At 32.3% G+C, this 18,086-nt stretch overlaps 1 protein-coding gene across 3 annotated transcripts in view; it reads right to left on the bottom strand.

Annotated features, from left to right (window-relative positions):
- The window catches only part of Ac76E (Adenylyl cyclase 76E), an 87,098-nt gene that overhangs the window by 37,586 nt on the left and 31,426 nt on the right, over positions 1-18,086 (bottom strand). For all 3 annotated transcript variants that reach the window (XM_015977579.2, XM_015977580.2, XM_015977581.2), the window contains exons 6-9: positions 15,441-15,568; positions 13,026-13,184; positions 11,796-11,928; positions 8,718-8,951 (exon numbers count right to left, since the gene is read on the bottom strand). In XM_015977579.2, the coding sequence (XP_015833065.2) occupies positions 8,718-8,951; positions 11,796-11,928; positions 13,026-13,184; positions 15,441-15,568 (654 nt within the window). The remainder of the gene's footprint in view (positions 1-8,717; positions 8,952-11,795; positions 11,929-13,025; positions 13,185-15,440; positions 15,569-18,086) is intronic.

Genomic DNA, 18,086 nt, shown 5'->3' with positions numbered 1-18,086 from the left:
CCTTTTTTGGCGTTTTTCTCAGAAACTGTAAGACTTAGAGCAACGAACAAAAAACCATCTGATAGCGCTTAATTTTATCTATTTTTTCGACCAAACCCGGAGCCGCTCCGGGCAACGGTTCCGGCTACAGAGGCGATCAAAGTTTTTCACTAAAAAAATTCATAAAAAAAAAACTAAAAGTCGTAGAGAATTGCGGTTTGTTCCACTGAATTCTACGGCTCATTTTACATATTATATTAATTTTTCACAAGAATTAAAAACTTAAAATTTTTTGCCTAAATTTAGGGTAGCCATTTGTCATACTGAAAAATTTTATTCATTAAAAAAATTCATAACTCAAAAACTAAAAGTCGTAGAGCAATGCGGTTTGTTCCATTGAATTCAGCGGTTTATTTTCTGTATTATACCAACTTTTCACGAGATTTAAAATTTTATTTTTTTTTGCCCAAATTTCCTGAGTAATATACAGTACCTTCAAAAAGGTGAAAAAAATTTTTATTTTAAACTAACTTCAGCAAATTTTTATGGACTTCTACATGTCTTAACAACCCACTAAAGTTGTTAAAAATCCACAAAAAGTCCAAATGTTCGATTTTTTGATGTTTAATTTTTTCAATTTTCGTCGCAGTTTTTGTCGATTTTGGGTACCCGGAACATTTGTCGAGCAATAGCTCCGGAACTATTAGAGATAACCCTATGAAGTGTATTATCGTTGGAAAGCTCTTTAAATTATCTATTTTTTTCAAAAAAGATTATTGTTCTCCGACTAATAGTTTTCGAGCAAATTGCTGCTAAATGCAAAAATTGGTAAAATTTTAAAAAATTTATAACTAAAAAACTATTGGGAATTTGGCAATTTTCTCGATGCCAATCGATTCTCCGGATCATTTTGCATTGGTATGGATCGAAACAGTTCCACTTTTTAGAATAGTTTATCCGTAAATGAGAAAATAAAAATAATTAAAAAAAAGTTAACACCCCCCCCTTAAAATCGGTCAATTTTTAAAGTGTTTCAAAATCAAATAAAACCAATTCTATCTTATAGATTTTGAAGTGCTCTTTACGATGGAACAAACCGTTTTCTTCTAGCTCTTTTAGTTTGGCCGTAATCGGCGTTTGAAAATTGAAAAATTTTTTGCGAGATATCGCCTTGAGTCCTATGCCATTTTGTAGAGTTTTTTATTCCGGTTATTCTCCATTTTTCCGTTTCTCGATATCTTTAATAGTTTCGCCGTAATTGGCAGTTGAAAATTGGAAAAAAGTGAAAATGGAAACCTTTTTTGGCGTTTTTCTCAGAAACTGTAAGACTTAGAGTAACGAACAAAAAACCATCTGATAGCGCTTAATTTTATCTATTTTTTCGATCAAACCCGGAGCCGCTCCGGGCAACGGTTCCGGCTACAGACGCGATCAAAGTTTTTCACTAAAAAAATTCATAAAAAAAAACTAAAAGTCGTAGAGAATTGCGGTTTGTTCCACTGAATTCTACGGCTCATTTTACATATTATATTAATTTTTCACAAGAATTAAAAATTTAAAATTTTTTGCCTAAATTTAGGGTAGCCATTTCTCATACTGAAAAATTTTATTCATTAAAAAAATTCATAACTCAAAAACTAAAAGTCGTAGAGCAATGCGGTTTGTTCCATTGAATTCAGCGGTTTATTTTCTGTATTATACCAACTTTTCACGAGATTTAAAATTTTATTTTTTTTTGCCCAAATTTCCTGAGTAATAGACAGTACCTTCAAAAAGGTGAAAAAAATTTTTTTTTTTAAACTAACTTCAGCAAATTTTCATGGACTTCTACATGTCTTAACAACCCACTAAAGTTGTTAAAAGTCCACAAAAAGTCCAAATGTTCGATTTTTTGATGTTTGATTTTTTCAATTTTCGTCGCAGTTTTTGTCGATTTTGGGTACCCGGAACATTTGTCGAGCAATAGCTCCGGAACTATTAGAGATAACCCTATGAAGTGTATTATCGTTGGAAAGCTCTTTAAATTATCTATTTTTTTCAAAAAAGATTATTGTTCTCCGACTAATAGTTTTCGAGCAAATTGCTGCTAAATGTAAAAATTGGTAAAATTTTAAAAAATTTATAACTAAAAAACTATTGGGAATTTGGCAATTTTCTCGATGCCAATCGATTCCCCGGATCATTTTGCATTGGTATGGATCGAAACAGTTCCACTTTTTAGAATAGTTTATCCGTAAATGATAAAATAAAAATAATTAAAAAAAAGTTAACACCCCCCCCTTAAAATCGGTCAATTTTTAAAGTGTTTCAAAATCAAATAAAACCAATTCTGTCTTATAGATTTTGAAGTGCTCTTTACGATGGAACAAACCGTTTTCTTCTAGCTCTTTTAGTTTGGCCGTAATCGGCGTTTGAAAATTGAAATTTTTTTTGCGAGATATCGCCTTGAGTCCTATGCCATTTTGTAGAGTTTTGTATTCCGGTTATCCTCCATTTTTCCGTTTCTCGATACCTTTAATAGTTTCGCCGTAATTGGTGATTGAAAATTGGAAAAAAGTGAAAATGGAAACCTTTTTTGGCGTTTTTCTCAGAAACTGTAAGACTTAGAGCAACGAACAAAAAACCATCTGATAGCGCTTAATTTTATCTATTTTTTCGACCAAACCCGGAGCCGCTCCGGGCAACGGTTCCGGCTACAGAGGCGATCAAAGTTTTTCACTAAAAAAATTCATAAAAAAAAAACTAAAAGTCGTAGAGAATTGCGGTTTGTTCCACTGAATTCTACGGCTCATTTTACATATTATTTTAATTTTTCACAAGAATTAAAAACTTAAAATTTTTTGCCTAAATTTAGGGTAGCCATTTGTCATACTGAAAAATTTTATTCATTAAAAAAATTCATAACTCAAAAACTAAAAGTCGTAGAGCAATGCGGTTTGTTCCATTGAATTCAGCGGTTTATTTTCTGTATTATACCAACTTTTCACGAGATTTAAAATTTTATTTTTTTTTGCCCAAATTTCCTGAGTAATATACAGTACCTTCAAAAAGGTGAAAAAAATTTTTTTTTTTAAACTAACTTCAGCAAATTTTTATGGACTTCTACATGTCTTAACAACCCACTAAAGTTGTTAAAAGTCCACAAAAAGTCCAAATGTTCGATTTTTTGATGTTTGATTTTTTCAATTTTCGTCGCAGTTTTTGTCGATTTTGGGTACCCGGAACATTTGTCGAGCAATAGCTCCGGAACTATTAGAGATAACCCTATGAAGTGTATTATCGTTGGAAAGCTCTTTAAATTATCTATTTTTTTCAAAAAAGATTATTGTTCTCCGACTAATAGTTTTCGAGCAAATTGCTGCTAAATGCAAAAATTGGTAAAATTTTAAAAAATTTATAACTAAAAAACTATTGGGAATTTGGCAATTTTCTCGATGCCAATCGATTCTCCGGATCATTTTGCATTGGTATGGATCGAAACAGTTCCACTTTTTAGAATAGTTTATCCGTAAATGAGAAAATAAAAATAATTAAAAAAAAGTTAACACCCCCCCCTTAAAATCGGTCAATTTTTAAAGTGTTTCAAAATCAAATAAAACCAATTCTGTCTTATAGATTTTGAAGTGCTCTTTACGATGGAACAAACCGTTTTCTTCTAGCTCTTTTAGTTTGGCCGTAATCGGCGTTTGAAAATTGAAATTTTTTTGCGAGATATCGCCTTGAGTCCTATGCCATTTTGTAGAGTTTTTTATTCCGGTTATCCTCCATTTTTCCGTTTCTCGATACCTTTAATAGTTTCGCCGTAATTGGTCATTGAAAATTGGAAAAAAGTGAAAATGGAAACCTTTTTTGGCGTTTTTCTCAGAAACTGTAAGACTTAGAGCAACGAACAAAAAACCATCTGATAGCGCTTAATTTTATCTATTTTTTCGACCAAACCCGGAGCCGCTCCGGGCAACGGTTCCGGCTACAGAGGCGATCAAAGTTTTTCACTAAAAAAATTCATAAAAAAAAAACTAAAAGTCGTAGAGAATTGCGGTTTGTTCCACTGAATTCTACGGCTCATTTTACATATTATATTAATTTTTCACAAGAATTAAAAATTTAAAATTTTTTGCCTAAATTTAGGGTAGCCATTTCTCATACTGAAAAATTTTATTCATTAAAAAAATTCATAACTCAAAAACTAAAAGTCGTAGAGCAATGCGGTTTGTTCCATTGAATTCAGCGGTTTATTTTCTGTATTATACCAACTTTTCACGAGATTTAAAATTTTATTTTTTTTTGCCCAAATTTCCTGAGTAATAGACAGTACCTTCAAAAAGGTGAAAAAAATTTTTTTTTTTAAACTAACTTCAGCAAATTTTCATGGACTTCTACATGTCTTAACAACCCACTAAAGTTGTTAAAAGTCCACAAAAAGTCCAAATGTTCGATTTTTTGATGTTTGATTTTTTCAATTTTCGTCGCAGTTTTTGTCGATTTTGGGTACCCGGAACATTTGTCGAGCAATAGCTCCGGAACTATTAGAGATAACCCTATGAAGTGTATTATCGTTGGAAAGCTCTTTAAATTATCTATTTTTTTCAAAAAAGATTATTGTTCTCCGACTAATAGTTTTCGAGCAAATTGCTGCTAAATGTAAAAATTGGTAAAATTTTAAAAAATTTATAACTAAAAAACTATTGGGAATTTGGCAATTTTCTCGATGCCAATCGATTCCCCGGATCATTTTGCATTGGTATGGATCGAAACAGTTCCACTTTTTAGAATAGTTTATCCGTAAATGATAAAATAAAAATAATTAAAAAAAAGTTAACACCCCCCCCTTAAAATCGGTCAATTTTTAAAGTGTTTCAAAATCAAATAAAACCAATTCTGTCTTATAGATTTTGAAGTGCTCTTTACGATGGAACAAACCGTTTTCTTCTAGCTCTTTTAGTTTGGCCGTAATCGGCGTTTGAAAATTGAAATTTTTTTTGCGAGATATCGCCTTGAGTCCTATGCCATTTTGTAGAGTTTTGTATTCCGGTTATCCTCCATTTTTCCGTTTCTCGATACCTTTAATAGTTTCGCCGTAATTGGTGATTGAAAATTGGAAAAAAGTGAAAATGGAAACCTTTTTTGGCGTTTTTCTCAGAAACTGTAAGACTTAGAGCAACGAACAAAAAACCATCTGATAGCGCTTAATTTTATCTATTTTTTCGACCAAACCCGGAGCCGCTCCGGGCAACGGTTCCGGCTACAGAGGCGATCAAAGTTTTTCACTAAAAAAATTCATAAAAAAAAAACTAAAAGTCGTAGAGAATTGCGGTTTGTTCCACTGAATTCTACGGCTCATTTTACATATTATATTAATTTTTCACAAGAATTAAAAACTTAAAATTTTTTGCCTAAATTTAGGGTAGCCATTAGTCATACTGAAAAATTTTATTCATTAAAAAAATTCATAACTCAAAAACTAAAAGTCGTAGAGCAATGCGGTTTGTTCCATTGAATTCAGCGGTTTATTTTCTGTATTATACCAACTTTTCACGAGATTTAAAATTTTATTTTTTTTTGCCCAAATTTCCTGAGTAATATACAGTACCTTCAAAAAGGTGAAAAAAATTTTTTTTTTTAAACTAACTTCAGCAAATTTTTATGGACTTCTACATGTCTTAACAACCCACTAAAGTTGTTAAAAGTCCACAAAAAGTCCAAATGTTCGATTTTTTGATGTTTGATTTTTTCAATTTTCGTCGCAGTTTTTGTCGATTTTGGGTACCCGGAACATTTGTCGAGCAATAGCTCCGGAACTATTAGAGATAACCCTATGAAGTGTATTATCGTTGGAAAGCTCTTTAAATTATCTATTTTTTTCAAAAAAGATTATTGTTCTCCGACTAATAGTTTTCGAGCAAATTGCTGCTAAATGCAAAAATTGGTAAAATTTTAAAAAATTTATAACTAAAAAACTATTGGGAATTTGGCAATTTTCTCGATGCCAATCGATTCTCCGGATCATTTTGCATTGGTATGGATCGAAACAGTTCCACTTTTTAGAATAGTTTATCCGTAAATGAGAAAATAAAAATAATTAAAAAAAAGTTAACACCCCCCCCTTAAAATCGGTCAATTTTTAAAGTGTTTCAAAATCAAATAAAACCAATTCTATCTTATAGATTTTGAAGTGCTCTTTACGATGGAACAAACCGTTTTCTTCTAGCTCTTTTAGTTTGGCCGTAATCGGCGTTTGAAAATTGAAAAATTTTTTGCGAGATATCGCCTTGAGTCCTATGCCATTTTGTAGAGTTTTTTATTCCGGTTATTCTCCATTTTTCCGTTTCTCGATATCTTTAATAGTTTCGCCGTAATTGGCAGTTGAAAATTGGAAAAAAGTGAAAATGGAAACCTTTTTTGGCGTTTTTCTCAGAAACTGTAAGACTTAGAGTAACGAACAAAAAACCATCTGATAGCGCTTAATTTTATCTATTTTTTCGATCAAACCCGGAGCCGCTCCGGGCAACGGTTCCGGCTACAGACGCGATCGAAGTTTTTCACTAAAAAAATTCATAAAAAAAAACTAAAAGTCGTAGAGAATTGCGGTTTGTTCCACTGAATTCTACGGCTCATTTTACATATTATATTAATTTTTCACAAGAATTAAAAATTTAAAATTTTTTGCCTAAATTTAGGGTAGCCATTTGTCATACTGAAAAATTTTATTCATTAAAAAAATTCATAACTCAAAAACTAAAAGTCGTAGAGCAATGCGGTTTGTTCCATTGAATTCAGCGGTTTATTTTCTGTATTATACCAACTTTTCACGAGATTTAAAATTTTATTTTTTTTTGCCCAAATTTCCTGAGTAATATACAGTACCTTCAAAAAGGTGAAAAAAAATTTTTTTTTTAAACTAACTTCAGCAAATTTTTATGGACTTCTACATGTCTTAACAACCCACTAAAGTTGTTAAAAGTCCACAAAAAGTCCAAATGTTCGATTTTTTGATGTTTGATTTTTTCAATTTTCGTCGCAGTTTTTGTCGATTTTGGGTACCCGGAACATTTGTCGAGCAATAGCTCCGGAACTATTAGAGATAACCCTATGAAGTGTATTATCGTTGGAAAGCTCTTTAAATTATCTATTTTTTTCAAAAAAGATTATTGTTCTCCGACTAATAGTTTTCGAGCAAATTGCTGCTAAATGCAAAAATTGGTAAAATTTTAAAAAATTTATAACTAAAAAACTATTGGGAATTTGGCAATTTTCTCGATGCCAATCGATTCTCCGGATCATTTTGCATTGGTATGGATCGAAACAGTTCCACTTTTTAGAATAGTTTATCCGTAAATGAGAAAATAAAAATAATTAAAAAAAAGTTAACACCCCCCCCTTAAAATCGGTCAATTTTTAAAGTGTTTCAAAATCAAATAAAACCAATTCTATCTTATAGATTTTGAAGTGCTCTTTACGATGGAACAAACCGTTTTCTTCTAGCTCTTTTAGTTTGGCCGTAATCGGCGTTTGAAAATTGAAAAATTTTTTGCGAGATATCGCCTTGAGTCCTATGCCATTTTGTAGAGTTTTTTATTCCGGTTATTCTCCATTTTTCCGTTTCTCGATATCTTTAATAGTTTCGCCGTAATTGGCAGTTGAAAATTGGAAAAAAGTGAAAATGGAAACCTTTTTTGGCGTTTTTCTCAGAAACTGTAAGACTTAGAGCAACGAACAAAAAACCATCTGATAGCGCTTAATTTTATCTATTTTTTCGACCAAACCCGGAGCCGCTCCGGGCAACGGTTCCGGCTACAGACGCGATCAAAGTTTTTCTCAAAAAAAATTCATAAAAAAAAACTAAAAGTCGTAGAGAATTGCGGTTTGTTCCACTGAATTCTACGGCTCATTTTACATATTATATTAATTTTTCACAAGAATTAAAAATTTAAAATTTTTTGCCTAAATTTAGGGTAGCCATTTGTCATACTGAAAAATTTTATTCATTAAAAAAATTCATAACTCAAAAACTAAAAGTCGTAGAGCAATGCGGTTTGTTCCGTTGAATTCAGCGGTTCATTTTCTGTATTACACCGCCATTTTTGCAACACCACCTCACTCGACGACTTAGTAAGAAATTTATTTATTAACTTGAAAAATGGTGGATGCGCCGAAATAATAATAATTTAAAAAATTATAACTCAAAAACTAAAAGTCGTAGGAATTCTTCAATATTTATTTGTTATTTGTGGAAAATTTAAAATTAAAAAATTGCACTTGCCCACACTTCACCGAATTTAATTTTTTTCTTCTCAATTTTATGAATTTTTTTTGAGATAAATTGAATAGAAGTTTGCAATTACTACAATATCAATAATCTCCTGACTGATTATTTCGTAAAAAATGCATTGTAAGTATATATAGATGCTTGTTTACAAAAAATTACGTTTATTTGTAACAATGTTTTTAATTATGGGACTGTATGTTGTCTATAAAAACCGCATTTCCCCCAAAAATTAATTTCCCAAAGTAAACAGAAGCACGCTATTTTAATAATTTTATTTTATTCGAATCAGATTTTTTGCAATGCATAGAACAAATTTACTCTCGGCGTTTAAACAACGTATTTCCATAAACACACAGCATTTTTTTGCTTTGTAACCGCGGAATCGGTGAATAAACAGTCAAAGTAATTACGCTGTTATCAACACATTCCCTTTGAAAAAGTGGAACCCCCACAAAAAATCGCACTTATTTACCGTTAGCTCGATGTTTTTGGCGAGCGTGGATTCGGCAATGTTGGCAAAGGGCTTATCAGCCCCCCAGCACTCCACGTACTTGGTCATCTTGCTGGACGGCCTGGACCTCGTCGGCGGTCCGCTTGGGGTTGCCATTCCGTAGATTCCGCCCTCTGTGCCGATGCTGTTGTGTCTCTCAGCGATCGTCGCCAGAGGGCCTCTGGCGTTCCCGTTCTGCGCTTCAGTTTCAGGTTTCTGAAAAATCAGGACGAGTTTTATTATTTAGATCGGCGCTGTGTCAACATTTGCTGAAGCCGATTCGTGTTTGCATTGTCAACATGTCGAGGGGTCGTAATCTGGTAACTAAGACAGTGATATGACGGTCGTTTAAAGTTGCAATAAGACGAGGAATTGCATGCATTCCGCTGATGGAGATGCTCGGGGAAGTACACGGGTTAGTTATCCATTAAACGAAAAATATTTGGTTTATTTCTTATTCCTTGTTCATTCTTCGCCCTAATGGAAAGATTCCTCGAAGCAGGTACACATTTCCGGATAAATAAAATACGGGCTTGAAATCCTAAAATAGGCGGTATGATATTGCGAAAGGAAGTGCAAATGGAAAGTGTCACTAAGATTAATGGCACCTCAGCAAAACATAATTGAAACTATCGACTAGCTGATGTTAGCGTGCGTGACTCTGATGGCTGCCTGTTGAAAACCATTCCCGGATATTTTTCTTCCAAATGGAGATTCAAAAGAAAATCCATTTATTTCATACAAATGCTTTTAGGAGATTTCAAAACAATGTACGGGCAATGGAATGGGATTGAATATAATTTTCAGATTTAAATTGTTTGTTCCTACAATGCGCTTAGAATTTTGGCGACCGGCTAACAAATTACAGCTCAAAAGGCGTAATTTTCGGGCAAATTTGCCGTAATAAACAGGCGATTGCGGTTTTATTTTCAAATCTTCCAATTATCTTACTACTGAATTTTTAGAGACTGTAAGATTAATAATCTAATATTTATTTAGTATAATTAGAATAGGCATTTTCCATGGTGGAAAATTTTATTCAATAAAAAAATTCATAACTCAAAAACTAAAAGTCGTAGAGCCATGCGGTTTGTTCCATTGAATTCAGCGGCTCATTTTGCGTATAAAACCATCTTTTAGCAAGATGTAAACTTTTAAAGTTTTTTGCCAAAAATTAAGATAGGCAATATCTACAGTGAAAAATTTTATTTACCAAAAAAAAATTCATAACTCGAAAACTAAAAGCCGTAGAGCAATGCGGTTTGTTCCGTTGAATTTAGCGGCTCATTTTGCGTATAAAACCATCTTTTAACAAAATGTAAACTTTTAAAGTTTTTTGCTAAAAATTAAGATATGCAATATCTACAGTGGAAAATTTTATTCAACAAAAAAATTCATAACTCAAAAACTAAAAGTCGTAGAGCTATGCAGTTTGTTTCATTGAGTTTAGCGGCTCATTTTGCGTGTAAAACCATCTTTTAACGAGATTTAAAATTTTAAAGTTTTTTGCTAAAAATTAAAATATGCATTTTCAATAGTAGAAAATTTTATTCAACAGAAAAATTCATAACTCAAAAACTAAAAGTCGTAGAGCAATGCGGTTTGTTCCATTAAATTCAGCGGCTTATTTTTTGTATTATACTAACTTTCAACGAGATCTGACATTTTAAAATTTTTTGCTAAAAATTAAGATAGACATTTTCCATAGTAGAAAATTTTATTCAACAAAAAAATTCATAATTCAAAAACTAAAAGTCGTAGAGCAATGCGGTTTGTTCCATTGAACTCAGCGGCTCATTTTCTGTATTATAACAACTTTTCACAAGATTTAAAATTTTGATTGATTTTGCTAAAATTTCCTGAAATACACTTACCTCCAAGAAAGTGAAAAAATTATTTTTTTTTAAAACTCCTTCTATCATAGTTTTTTATACTTATATATGCCTTTACAACTCTCTAAAAGTTCAAGAAAAGTCCATATGTTCGATTTTTTAATGTTTGATTTTTCCAATTTTTGTCGCAATATTGGTCGATTTCGGGTGTCCGGAACATTTATCGAGCAATAACTCCGGAACTATTAGAGATAATCCCATGAAGTGTATTATCTTTAGAAAGCTCTTTAAATTATCTATCATTTTCAAAAAAGACCTTTGTTCTCCGACTAATACTTTTCGAGAAAATTGCAAATAAAGCAAAAATAGATAAAATTTTAAAAAATTCATAACTTAAAAACTACCGGGAATTTGGCGATTTCCTCGATGCCAATCGATTCCACGGATCATTTTACGTAGGTTTAAATAAAAATAGTTTCACATTTTTGAATAGTTTTGCCGTAATTGTGAAAATAAAAATTGTAAAATTTGTATTAGGATTTCTCATAACAATAAGTTTAAAAAAAAATCAGTAAATGGTATTTCGCAAAAGTATAAACTAATTGTGATTTTGTAAAACTCTGCCACGCGATACTCGTTGTGTAAAATCAGATATCTTCGTAGGTAATTCATTATTTTGAGAAAATTAGTAGGTAGAGGTACACGCAGTTTGTTACATTTGTAACTTAATTTGGACCGTAGAGGGGACAAATTTGGAGTTGTGCCAAGCACCTGTTGCTCCTGAATCATTTTTCCTTGAGTGAATTCTTAAAATAGCTCAACATAATAACACTCTTTCGATAACCCAATTTTTAAAATTTCTGAAAAATACACACTCGAAATTCCGAATTATTCAAAATGTTGAGCGCAATTCCATTCCAGTGAATCACTTGGACACAACACGATAGCAAATCCTCGATAAATTTTGATAAACCGACTCGAGCTTGAACATAATAAAGCCGTCTCAGCGCTCCGAAGTAAACGATTAATCTCTATCTAGCGATATATTCCGAGTTTATATGGGAAAGAAATACGTGCGCCATCGCACTAACCTCTTCAATTATTAAGGATAATTGCAAAAAGGAGGTCTAATCGGCTCGGATTCAGACGCTGAATTAACTCGAACCACAGCCAATTACGCAATAATCTCAATCAAAACTTGTACGACATTGCGCTCGCTCTACTTTACCTTCGGGGGCACAATGAGGAAAGTTTCAATTTTATGATCAGCCAGGTAAGACTCCCGGTTCATACCATCTCCCGGCTCCACTTCAAACCGATCCCCAAGCTGGTGTAAGGTGGCTCGTGTTATGTGAACCCTCCTGAAACCAGACAAATGCATCAGTACAGCCAACGTATTCCGAAAAACCTCCAATTTTTCCGACCTAATTAACTCGGTCACGGCGAATCATAATTGGCGCAATTAAAATTAAAAGGGGAGATTAAATCGAAGGAATAATTACCTCACGTTTCAAACGAATCGGTTTTTTAAGTGCTTGTGAATTGAATTTTTTGGCCCAATCAGCGGCCATTCATAGTGCTTAGGTGTAAATGGGGCTCGTTATTGCGACGATTGTTCCTTTAGACCAATTAAGAATTTTCACGAGTAGTTGGGACAATAGGATTGCAAATTTCAATTTCAATTACTCCAGGTTTTGAAGGAAACAACCAAGGAACAAAATAAAATTTTAATCAAGTCTCGCGGAAAAAACACAGCTTTGAAGAATTTTCAAAAGGGAGCTAAATTGTTTCGCCGAGTTTTATAAAGTTTTGTTTTTTAACGATTAAAAAATGCTAATTTTATCTGTGGGGTAAATGTTTGCCTTTTGATTTTCAGCGACGTTTATTTATCCTTGAATAACTACAATGGAATAATGTTTCATTACCGCTCGCTTAAAATTAACCACATTAGTGTGCCATTAAATTAATTTAAACGTTTAATTTGGCTAATATGTTCCACTGTATCAATACCTGGCATACTAAGCTTCCAAAGCCTGGCAAACATCCAACTTCAGCAACAAAACCGAACGAGTTCACAGCTGCCGATATTTCCCCAAATTTTTGAGTGCCCTTGTAAAGCAGTCACCGCTAAAACACCAATCCCCAGGCTAATGCAGTGTCCATTACCTGACCTTTCTAATAAACTTCCGTAATATCCAATATCAAAGCAACAACACCGATTCAATCAACTGCAGCGATGTCACCAATGGAACTCTATTTTCGATTCAAAGTTGATTTTCTCTTTTTAATTACTGTACTGCAAACAAGTATGTCAACACCTGTCTCTCCGCCGGTTTATTTCGACTGCAGCCCCAATTGGTTTTGCCATTTATTTGCACAAGGAGGCGTTTATAAACAAATAGTTGGTGAAATTACAAGTTGAAGGAGCAAAGCTATTGCGCTTTCTGAAAAGACTTACCCCGCTATGCCGCCGGATTCCATGTGGTTGGCAAGCGTAACATCGTCGCTCCAGACGTCAAATTGCCATTTTCGTAATCCCAAAACACCACAAAGCACGTTTCCGGTGTGGATGCCGATCCTCATATCCACGTTGAATCCAGTCGCCTCGCGAACAAATCTTCAAAGGATCAAATCAACCAAATATAACAAGAGTGATCAAAATATGGTGCACAGAAAAATGTTGGCATTTATAAGCACTTTCAGCCTTAAGCAAAAAAATCACCAAGTGTGGGAATTTTAGGGAATGTCGGAAAGTATTAAAAAAATAAAGACACAAAAAGAATAAAGAAATAATAGGAATAACAAAATAAAACAAAAAATTTGTAAATTCAATTCATTCTTATTGAGTCAAAAATTGAATTAGATTTAAAGTACATTATTGAAGCAATTTAAAAACAATAACTAGGAAATAATAACGAATTAAGTGTGAGGGTCAGATCAGTTAGCACAATCCCTTTTTTCGTTAAAAATATAGATAAAAAAATTAGAATTTTATTCCTTCAACTCAGTTTCAAAGGCATATTTACAATAACTTTAAATACAAGAGTTTAAACTCAAAACGTAATTAATGTTGGTTTTGAACTCTCCTCTGACGATCCAAATTACCATGTATTTTTTAATTAAACTGGCTCCTGGGAGATAAAATTATTGGACAACGTTTCCCTACTATCTCAAAAAAAGTATAAAGTTCCTATTTAAATTTTTTAGGTAATTCTTGTTAGCAACTAAAGGGACTAATATTGGTTTTGAAGTTATGCAAAATTCAAAAGTTATAACAAGCTTTATTGCCGAAATAATTGTTATAAAGCTTATTTTAGGCAATGAAAAGAGTAATTCCGGGAGTAACTTCTTGTTTAATGTTTCGCTTGTTAAATTTTGGCAATGAACACTTAAGTTTACACCAAAAAGTATTTGAAATTAGAGTTGTATTTAATTAATCGTAACAACTAACTTGTTTTTTTGCTACAGAAGAGCGAAATATTTGGTATTTGCAGCAACATTTTTAACTGTAACAAAAATTAAAAGGTTTTTAATTACACATTTAGGATTAGTTTTTGCAATTGTATTTATTTTTTAACGATAACTGTATTTGAAAACTGTGGGGTCTATGTTTGTTTTAAACTTCGAGGCTTATAAAATCTCCAAAAACTGCATTTCTTTATTTTCTTTATTGTGACCTTTTCTGTCTCTTATTTACTTCCTTTTAGAAGTATCAGACTTCAGTGCCTAAAAAACTCATTGGAATCAGGTGAGTAAGGAGAAAAACATAAACTTCACAGGTCTGTGAAGTTTATGTTTCAAAAAAAAAACAAACAAATTTTTTAAAACTCGCTCTTGCAAAGTTTATGTACTTATAAACCCTCAAAATCCTTTAAAAACGCAAAACACGATTGATTCCATTTTAAAATCTTTAATTTAATTTAAAACGTTCTGTACTTCCACAAATTACTGTTTATTTTTTGATTCTGAAAAATCTTAACTCTCGTAAAGAATTCATGACAGAGATTTTAAATTAGAAATACCTGATATGTGCTGCAAAATATTCAATTGTATTAAAAAATTAAAAGTTTCTAACACATCTAGGATTGGCTTTTATTTTATTTTTTTACAATAACGGTAATTAAAAACTGTGGCCTTTTATTTGTTTAAAACTTACAAAACCGTAAAAAAGATGCATTTCTTTTAAAAACTTGCACTAGCAAAGTGTTATGCATTTTTCTCTATATGTCTTTAGAACACTTTAAATCTCTTCAAAATGCAAAAAAGACCATTGGTTTGATTTTAAGATATTTAGTTTATTTAATTAAATACATAGTACAAAAGTTTACATTTTAATGTCGAAAATTGACAACTCTCGTAAAGAATTCAGTGCGGAGATTTTAAATTAGAAATTTAATAACTTTGCGTTCGTGATAAAACTGAACAAAAAGTACTACAAATCTCAAGACATGATTACTGACAAACGTGAACTACCGAAGTTATTTCCTTCACTTAATATACGTGTAAAAGTTATGAGAAGTCAAGGAATTTGCTTGTGCCAAATATAACAAAGATGGATTATTCTACTAAAACATAATTCATCAATTTGTAAACTTTTCAGTGTTTAAAAAAGCTAGCAAAATTAATATCCCTATTATTGTCAATATTTATTCGAACGAAGCCGAATGCAAACACTGGCTCACTATAAATTAATAAAGTGCAAAAGCTTATAATTAACGCTGCCGCACATCGGCTTGAATAAATTAGTGATTAATGAATACAATTTAAATAATTATTAACTGGATTAAAAGCGGACAAATATTGGACAATTAGGCGATAAATTATTCCGTGGGGTCACGGTTTATCTGTGCATTTTCGGAACAAACAATCTTACCGGATGGCCTCGATCATTTGCAGGCCCATGTTGACACAATTGTAGGCGTGGTTGGGTCGAGACACCGGCAATCCTGACACACAATAATAGCAGTCTCCAAGGATCTTGATCCTCATGCATTGGTTGTCCTGAAAAGTCACTTTAACAACGTCAAAAATGTGAACGCGTCAAAATTTTCAGTGATTTAATGGCACTAAGCACGTTCGAGTTGATTCTGCTGACTTTCGGGATCTGTGCAGGCATACATTTTGTGGCTTTTCTGGTCCAGCCCGAGCTGAACAGCGACAGTGTCGACTGCAGAGGGCTCATGAACGACATCGTCAAGAGCAAGTTCTACCACGACAACGCCATTCCGAGGGCCAGCAAGTCGCCCTATTTCCATTGAAATGTACATTTTGTAATAAACGCTAGATTTAACCGTTTATTGGTTTGCAACAACGAAATTAATTGGGGATATTTTTACCCGGACCCAACAATAATTAAAAGGAGCGGCTATTGTTCGAATGAATTTCATTACGAAGGCCCAGATAAAAAAGTTTGGGGAAGAAGATACATGAAGCGATCAATCAATTTCTGATGAAGCTTTGTCTTTGGAAAGCTTTTGGAAAAATTAGCTTTCCAGTAATCGAAACGCCCACTGGTAGCACGGTGATAATGGAAATTAACGATAGATATTCTCGCTTTATGAGATTATTAACGATGTTATTAGATGCACCCATAAAGCGAGTTAGTCTTTCATTGCATGTTTCGGCGTAATTCAATTTTTATAAGCCGGAAAAAGCTCCCGGGATTTGTACCACATTACAAGTCATCTCTATACAAGGTGATTTTTTCAAAAAAGCGACCCTAAGTACCTCAAATAATAAACAAAAAATTAGAAAATCCCGAGACCAGTCAATTTTTATTTTCAGGAAGACATCTTTTAGTGTACCTTTGAAAGTTGTAACACCAACCCCCTTTGTAATAAAACAACCTTTAAAATTTTAAAGACACGACTCCCTTTATGAAACCTCAAATAAAATAAATATTTTTTGACCAGAGATTCGCCTGTGTGATTTTTTTTGAATTTCAATAATTTTTTATTAAGTTACATGATAATCCACTTTCTTGTTGTTTCATCATTTTTTATGCATTTTTCGGGAATGTTGTTTCAATTGTAAGGCTTGTTTTGATTTATGTTTTAGATTGTCGTGCTTATTTGAGTAGAGTAAGCTGTTGTTTTTCTGTTTGAATCATCTTTGCTTTTTTTTGACGGATTCATTACTTCTGACAAAATTCACAATTTCGTTTTTAAAAAATCACCCTGTATGTATAAAATTGTTTGTCCTGACTGACCTATCAACGTACAGCCTTAACTGCTGGGTGTACAAACTTAAAATTTTAGATAGTGGATAGGTTTTATAACTAAGAAAAAAATTTTGGAAAATCGCCCTCTTAAACGAAGTGTTAGAATTTTAATAAAAAACCGTCATTTTTAAAGTAATAATATTGAAACTTGATACTTAAATTTTCGATTAACAATAAAGAAACACTTGTTTTTGAATTTTTGAAAAATCAACCCCTAAGTGGCTTAAATGGGGTGTTAAATTTTAAATACAAATCCGTCATTAAAAAAATATGTTAATGTTATAATCATGAAAATTGGTATTTGAGCTTTAGGTTAAAAATAAAGAAACACGTATTTTAGGATTTTCGAAAAATCAACACCTAGGAGGTTAAAAAGAGTGCTAAAATTCAAACCAAAATCCGTAATTTCAAAAATTATATATGTAGTTAAAGATGGAAAATACGGGTTTAAAACTTTTGGAAATTCCACCCGTAATTTTTTAACATATCCATGGAAATTCGCATTTGTGCTATCGGTGAGAAATGAAAAAATAAGTGTATTATGATTTTTGGAAATTCAACCCCTCAGAAGATTAAATGTAAAAATCCTTCAATGAAGATATAATTACAAAATTGCAATTTAAACTGAAGAGGAGTGTATTTCAGAATTTTTAGAAATTCCACCCTCGAGGGAGTTAGAGGGAGTGCTAAAATTTAAATAAGTCCGAGTAAAAATCTACAATTTTAAAAATTATATCAATGTAAACTGAACTTCAGCTTTCAGTTAAAGATGAAAAACTGAAAATTCCACCCCTAAGGAAAAAAATTCGTCGAGTTTAAACTTTTATCTAAAAAATTTGCATTTGGGCATTCAGTCAAAAATTTCATAATATTTTAGAAATTACACCCCTACATTATAAATATAATTTAACATTTTTAAAGTAATATTTATAAATGCAATTATAAAAACAACCAAAAGTAACTCTGGGTCGTATTGGGTCACAATACAGTGAAACCTCCCTCCGAATAACGGACACCTCTCTACAACGGACAATTAAAAATTCTTCATGAGATGTTTTACTGTAATATTGTGTTCCTAGTTTTAATTGTTACTAAATTTTGCTTTATTTTTCTGCGTTTCACTGATAAGATGACCATTTATTTTTTAACAGTTTTTTCAGAATATCGCGATTGGAGATTGTCGTCTTGGCTGAAAGGTTCCTTGGGTCCGTCCTCAATTATTCGAGAGATCAAAGGGAAAATGTAACGCAGGAAACAAAGTGAAATTAAGTTTTCTTTGCAGCCTTCCTCTTGATCTGA

The sequence above is a fragment of the Tribolium castaneum genome, chromosome 1, assembly GCF_031307605.1.
Source record: "Tribolium castaneum strain GA2 chromosome 1, icTriCast1.1, whole genome shotgun sequence".
NCBI lineage: Eukaryota > Metazoa > Arthropoda > Insecta > Coleoptera > Tenebrionidae > Tribolium > Tribolium castaneum.
The sequence above is the reverse complement of the archived record's forward strand: the minus strand, read 5'-3'. Positions and strand labels throughout refer to the sequence as shown.